Raw genomic sequence first — 7,631 nt, forward strand, 5'->3', positions numbered from 1 at the left:
CAGGTTGATAACGTCAAAATTGTGCGCCAGTATGTCACAGCGGGCGCGTGTTGATGAATCAGCACCGGCGAGGCCGTTTAACTAGTAACTGCTCGAAAATGACGGTGTTTCACGACGAGGTTGAAATAGAGGATTTTGAGTATGATGAAGAAACAGAAACATATTATTTTCCTTGTCCATGTGGCGACAGATTCGCGATAACGAAGGCAAGTGTTTTTCTATTGGAGCATCAGAATGTAGACAGTCATAACTTGACATTATCGCTTTCTTAAATGTATAAACGTGTATATATGTATATGCCATTACTATGTAGAGTTTTATTTTAATTTGTTTAATCACTTTTAATGGATACATTTTTGGAATAGTCTAAGTAAAGAACTGCTGCTGAACTACAATGATAACCCAGAAAAAAGAAACTGCCACTTAAGTGATTTAATAATGTTTATGTGTGTATTGACTCAAGAGGTGTCAGTGTATAACTAAGTGGCAAATATTTTTAGTTGAACTAAATAGTATTTTGTTAAGGGGGAACTACTTCTGTTTTTTCAGGAGGATCTTGAGAATGGTGAAGAAGTGGCCACCTGTCCGAGTTGCTCACTTATAGTAAGAGTAATCTATGATAAGGTAGGGTGTTTAGTATGTTCTGGTAGGCTATTTATTGTGTATAGATAACTTGGCTTGGTTATTTTTGTTTCGCACTGCAAACAATTAAGGATCATTTAATAAACAATCACATTACAGTCCTCTTGTTTGATGTTTGATATGATTATTAATGTTCTTGATTTATTGTAGAAATAATGCCTATCTTGTTTATTGTATGTGTTTTCTTGTATAATTATTTACATTTACATTTAGTCATTTAGCAGTTATCCAAAGCGACTTACAAATGAGGACAATAAAAGCAGTCAAAACTAACAAAAGAGCAACAATATATAAGTGCAAATGACAAGTCTCGGTTAGCCTAACGCAGTACACATAGCAAGGTATATATATATATATATACACACACAAAGAAAAACAAGTAGATAGAATAGAAAAAATAGAAAGCTAGTTTTAGTTTTTTGTTGTTTTTTTAAAATAAAGAATAAAAAAAAAATACATATAAAGTAGAATTAAAATAGAATAGAAAGTGTTAGAGTTAGAGGGTCAAATAAAGGTGGAACGGATGTGTTTAGTCGTTTCTTGAAGATGGTTAAGGACTCAGCTGATTAATTAATTTATAATTAATTTTTAATTATAAAAATTTAATTAAACATTCACTTAAAGGGGTCATTTGATGCTATTTTAAAGATCATTATTTTGTGTATTTGGTGTAACAGAATATGTTGACATGCTTTAATGTTCAAAAAACACATTCTGTTTCAAATAACTTACAGTCGCTGATTCAGAAGCGCCAGATTGTCATAGCAAAGTCGGAATTTACCCTTTTTTTTTTAGAAATAGCCTTTGTGCACAGCCAGCCTTGTACTCTTCTAGGTTCAAAAAACCGTCGTCCATAAAATGCGTTGCACAAATTCAAACGTCTGGGTTGTGCTGTTCTGTTGTAAATAAATCTTAACTAATGATTCCTAATTGCATCTATTTCCGGAAGGCCAAATAAAGTGCTTTTGCTTTCTCACTGAAACACACACCGTCTCCCTGACATGCTGCATCAACACTGCTGCTGTTCCTGAAACCACGCCTTCTTTCTTTGCGTGCACATTTGGACGGCATTATGCTAATATTTCCACATAGTGAGGTAGATATGTGGGGGCGTGTTAGAACTAGCTGTTTTAGGTAGGCGTGGTTGACTCTTAACTTTTATAAAGAATATCTCTTTGGATTTGAGACTTTAGTCTTTGCAACTTTACAGATCTTCTTTATGCACCAAGAGCCTGTAACACTCCAAAGAGAAAAGAAAACTTGAAATCGCATCATATGACCCCATAAGTTAATTTGAAAATTTAAGGATTAGAGCTAATATTCGTGAATGATTGTGGGGAAAAACAGCTATTTAAAATACGCTGAGATTTAATTTCTGTAGAAAGGCTTTAAAAATAAATTCTTGCAGTATTCTGTTACTGTGGTTACTTAATGATCTCTGATAACATTTGATCTGTTGTAAAGGTTGAGCTAAATTATGAGAATTGTGTTAAGAATCATGTTAGTTCATTAAGTCTAAATCTAAAATATACAATATTTTTTTGTTGTAGGAGCAGTTCATGTGTGGAGAAGTAATTGAAGCACCAAAAACATCAGAAAACAAACTGGAGCTGGCCCAGAGTTGAGAGATAGACATCAACATGACTCTTGACCTTATCCTTTGCTCTGATAATGGACATAATACGCACATCTGTCATTTTACAGTTACTCACTACATATGCAGATTTTTTGTGAGGATACTGACCACATGGACTTGATACATTTAGCACCAATGTTTTGCACAGTTACTAATTCTGTTTAAGTTACTATTCTGTTTAAGTTATTTATTTAAAAAAAACTTTTTAAAATATGCCTTGTTCTTGCTTGAAAATGAAAATACATTTTCAGAAATTGAGAACGTCTGGAGTTTGATTACGTTGTATAAAGACTTGTATACAAGAATACTGAAAGACTTAAATGACCTCTTCATTGTCAGTGGGGTGGTTTTTGGATCTGTGTAATTTGGGTGTTATTCCTTTGATTTTATTTATTTATTTTTCAAATCTGCCCTTTTTATTTTTATTTAATTTTAATTTTATTATTTATTTATTTTTTCAACTAAGAATGTCTTAGAATAGTGCATATCATAAAATGCCCCACAAGATTCTCCCCATTGCCCCCTTTCCCTCACTGCAGGATCCTAAATTTTTCAGTATACCATACAATGTTTAAAACTAATTTCTCAGCTATGCTCAGCACTAAAATATTTAATCAGCATATTACACTCTTTTTTTTGTTTCCCAAATATAGTTAAGGTCATAAGTTGACATATACTATGCAGAATTTGCAAAATTTTATTAATTTAGAAAAAATAAGGGATCATAAATTGCTTGTTTTTTTTTTTATGTGGCACTGCCTTGAATAAACTTTTTTTACTCAACAGTCACTTATATAGTCCACAAAATAGTAGCTGAATTTACAAAGATGAACCAGTTCAAAAGATTACATACCCCTGAATGTTAAAACTCTGGAACAGTGACTGTTTGTATGTTTTGTGATAGTTAAATTGCCCCCTTTTCTTTAGAAAAATCCTGCACTAACCCTTTCCTATAGTGACTGTATATGATATTGAGATCCAAGGGACTTGTACACAACTACTACAAAAGGTGCAATTATTCATTGATGCTCAAGAAGCTTTTGATCTTCTAGGCAACAACACACCGTATTAAGAATCGAGCATTTTGAATGGCATGGCTTGTTTGTGTAAATTCAGTTATTATTTTATCTTGTGGTATATATGGGTCAGTATCACTGTAGGGTGCCTCTTGGTGTCCTGTACTCATTTGCCATGATAACTTAACGTAACATAAAAATTACTATGAAAGGGTGTGTTATATTAGGCTACATTTTTATATTCATAACAAAAGCATTACTTGGCTCTTTAGATACATTTTCTGGATTTTTTTTAGCTTTGTGTAAGAGGATGCGTGTTATTTTGCTATGTCCCATGCACTGTTTGTTAAATTTGAATGATAGTAGAATATAGTCAAATTGTAAAAAAAAAATCTCCCATTAATATTTTGTTAAATAATAGATTACTCAATTTGAGTGTATTGATTATTTGGTAATAACAGCTATATTTTTATTTAATAAAACAGAAGAGTTTGTCCATGTCCCTTGAATGATTGTCCACCCTGTCGTATTAGGGAATCCGCCCCTTTAAGAAAAGGCCATCCCCTTTAGTGACATCAAGACAACAGATTTTTTTTTTAAGTCTCTTCTGTGGCGGTAGTTTCAACGGATGAGGTGAAATTTGTAGGTGACTTTTCAATTGACAAATTTGCTTACTTGCTTTGCCAAAGCTTAACATGTCCACCCTGTCGGCATAAAATATTTTCAAAATATGTATGTTTAAATATACCAAATTATCTTCAACAACCAGACTAAATATTTAGCTAGTCACCGTTTGTTGTAAGCTAATATGGTAATTGAAGCTCAAAATGTCCACCTTGTCGTTGTTCTTCTGCGCCACGCGGATACATTGTTTTGGTTCAAATCAAAGCGGAAACGAAGTAAACGGCTTATCCGCGTGGCACAGCTGGCACAAAACAGCATACGCAATTTACATTCAGTGGATACTCTCCAAAATGGTGCTAGGGTGATGTGGAGGAGACGAATTGTTGAATAAATTCGTAATTTTTGTTTTCTTTTGCGCTCAAAAAGTATTCTCGTAGCTTCGTAAAATTATGGTTGAACCCCTGATGTCACATGGATTATTTTACCGATCTCCTTGCTACTTTTCTGGACCTTCATCGTGTAAGGACCCTTGCTGTCTATGGAGGGTCAGAGAGCTCTCAGATTCCTTCAAAAATATCTTAATTTGTTTTTTTCCGAAGATGAGTGGAGGTCTTACGGGTTTGGAACGACATGCGGGTGAGTAAATAATGACAGAATTTTCATTTTTGGGTGAACTATCCCTTTAAATGCATTTTATTCTAATCTAATGCAATTTCCTTCATAAGTCATTTGCAGAAATTGCTTTTGAATTCCACCAAAAACCTATGAATCATGAATTGAACAAACAACAGTCAACACAATGAACACACAAAATTCAAGGAACAAACAAAACTCTTACCAGTCGATAAAAAGCCATATAATGTTAAAGGGGTCCTGTTATGCTTTTTCACTTTTTCAACTTTAGTTAGTCTGTAATGTTGCTGTTTGAGCATAAAAAAGATATGCAAAGTTCAAAGTCCACCTCAAAAGGATATATTTTATTTAACAGAAATCACTTTTCAAAAACTACAGCGAATGACTCGTTTGGACTGCAACGCATATTTTCAGGGATTTGTGATATCACAAATATCGACGAATGGGACGAGACCTGGTTGAGCTGCACTAGAGAAGGCAATGAGTGTTATCACTATGTCGGAGACACGCTAGCTTTCCCAAGGCAGACGAACTTAGTGGTTACAATCATCCGGGTTTAAATCACGCTCAAATTGATTTGATATTGACGCAATATTTACACTGAAGCTGCAGGCGGCTGACATTTCCCGACCAGGTGCCGAGTGCTGCCAATCACAACACACTCTGGCCCAGCTAACCAATCACAGTACATCTCATATTTCAGAAGGCGGACCTTCATTTGATACAGGAACTATTCGAGTCGTTCATGCCAGACTGAGGAGAGAGGTGTTGTAATAATGTTTTTCGAACAACCTAGTATGAGAGCCTGTTCTAGTACATCCCCCAAAACAAAATCAAGACTTTGTAAAAGAGCATAATAGGACCCCTTTAATATATACATTTACAACGTCATGCTGAACTGCATGACCTCTGAAGCAAATTCTTCGATGTGTACTTCTTGGCATTACTTTTGGACACCAGGGTGTGCTATTTTTCAACAATAAAACGTATAGAAGAATGCTCAAACTGTAGGTTAGTTATTGACACCAAATACAGAATTTATGTGAATTTGTTTCTAATTAGTGACTCAAGAACAAAATGTGAATGTCCTATTATGGCCCAAATGTAAATACAAATGACTGCAAATCTATAGCCTAAATCAAGGTGTCACTCCAATGGACACAGAATTTATAGCTTTATTTCTTTGAAAGAATCAACTGAAATGTTTTAAATCCAACCCTTCAAAAGCAACGTCTAAACTCTGACTATCTAATACGCAAGATGTGTGTCTTTTGCATGGTTGAGCCAAACCTGGACTAGTGCCATGAATGAATCCTTTTAGCGTTTCCATCCGGTATATTAACAAATCATAATTTGGCTTTCATTGATTTCCTGTCGTCTAAATTTTGCCATTTGGCTTGTCAGCAGCCAGCTTTGGTGTGTGTGTGTGTGTGTGTGTGAGAGAGAGAGAGAGCAGTTTTCTGTCCTTCAGATGATATTGAAAGGCCCATCTCTCTGATGATTGTGGCATCCCTCATGAGCCAGCAGCAGGAATACTGCACTCAGTCAATAGCATTTGAACTCACTCTCTTACTGAACTGCCAACCACACACACACGCACGCACACACTCCTGTCAGTACAGAGAGAATCCCTGAATAAAAAGAGTCAAGGTCAAGGATGATCATGTTCACACAGATGCCAACAACATGACATAAAGCAGATGGTCATGTAAAAGCAAACACTATTTCCATGAATCATGTGGCCTCTTTCTCACTAACATTTGCTGTGACATATTTACAGTTTTCTCACTTGCTGAGACACTTTAATTGCTTTAAACTATAAACACAACTCAATTTTTTGACAAAAACGTTCTTTTTAAAACTGTATAATCCTTTGAACTTTGCTATCAAATGCATACAGCACTAAACACTCATTACAGACTAAAAACAATAGATCATTGCCTTTTACTTGAATCAGATTTTTAGAACAACATATTGTGAACTTCATAACATAATACTTCTGTACTATACATTGATTGCAGAAATATTCAGGTAAAAAGATTAATACAATTTTAAACAATTCTGTAATATATAGTTTTAGTTTTGTGTTTACAATATAGTTTTGGGGAAATGATGCCTTAAAAATGTAAATGAACAAAGACATCATCAAAAACATTCCTGAATGTAAAAACAGATTCTATGGCATTTATTTTGAAACAGCATTAAGAATCTCAAAATTATACATTATGAATGAAAATATTCCTGAATTTACTACTGTAAACTGAACTGAATGACAAATTGCTTAAAAATGATCAAATAGGCCTAGAATACAGAAAGAGGAAAAAAAAGAATTATTTTGAAACTGCATTAAGAATTGCAAACGTATTGAAATGATATGTCATATGAATGCCAAGGTAACATTCTCACATGCATATTTCTCATATTTACCTAGAAAAAGTCGTTTTTTCTTCTTCTAAATATATACAGCAGTGCATGGCCAAAATTATACAACACTAGTATTTTCAGTTTTCAACGGCTAAAAATGGTTTTAAGTCAGTTATTTCTATCTTTTGCTGTAGTGTGTCACTGTCCGAAGGAAATATCGGTTTACATTTCCAAACATTAATTTAGTCATTAATTGTAATAATCCAGTGAGATTTTTGTTGCACAAGGAGTCTAACAACAGTCTGTGTGGAATGACATGAAGAAACAGAACAAACTGAGACAGACTAAATCCAGAAGAACTGTGGCAACGTCTCCAAGATGCTTCAAGAAACGTAGAGCAAAAGATAGAAATAACTTACTTAAAACCGTGAAAATACTAGTGTGGCCACCACTGTATATGTACTGGGGGTCCCTGGGCTGGTTATGAGTTTGGGTGGGCTCTTACTGTTTTTTTATGAAACAGAAACAATTAAGTTGGCAATACACGGCGATCTTGTACTTGTTGCTTTTGAGTCACGAACAGTGCTCGCCCAGGGCAGTCCAGCCCTGGCAGCGGTGACGTCATCGAGCACTGGGTTGAGCAGCGAGAGAGAGAGAGAGAGAGAGAGAGAGAGAGAGAGAGAGAGAGAGAAAAAGGAAGAGAAAAAGAGAGAGAG

At 34.8% G+C, this 7,631-nt stretch overlaps 1 protein-coding gene across 1 annotated transcript; it reads left to right on the forward strand.

The window, feature by feature from the left end:
• LOC107559917 (DPH3 homolog) lies at positions 1-2,469 on the forward strand. The gene is made up of 3 exons (XM_016243947.1): positions 1-206; positions 550-624; positions 2,193-2,469. The coding sequence occupies exons 1-3, from the start codon at positions 54-56 to the stop codon at positions 2,265-2,267; spliced, it is 303 nt and encodes a 100-aa protein (XP_016099433.1). The 5' UTR covers positions 1-53; the 3' UTR covers positions 2,268-2,469.
• The last annotated feature ends 5,162 nt before the right edge of the window (positions 2,470-7,631 follow it).

The sequence above is a fragment of the Sinocyclocheilus grahami genome, unplaced genomic scaffold (assembly GCF_001515645.1).
Source record: "Sinocyclocheilus grahami isolate Dianchi unplaced genomic scaffold, SAMN03320097.WGS_v1.1 scaffold705.1, whole genome shotgun sequence".
Lineage (NCBI taxonomy): Eukaryota > Metazoa > Chordata > Actinopteri > Cypriniformes > Cyprinidae > Sinocyclocheilus > Sinocyclocheilus grahami.

Bases quoted from the DNA above. Each gene is read 5' to 3' on its own strand.
- LOC107559917 (XM_016243947.1), top strand. From the start codon at position 54: ATGAATCAGCACCGGCGAGGCCGTTTAACTAGTAACTGCTCGAAAATG. The intron at 207-549 runs GCAAGTGTTTTT...CTGTTTTTTCAG, and splicing joins ACAGATTCGCGATAACGAAG to GAGGATCTTGAGAATGGTGA. The intron at 625-2,192 runs GTAGGGTGTTTA...TTTTTGTTGTAG, and splicing joins TAAGAGTAATCTATGATAAG to GAGCAGTTCATGTGTGGAGA.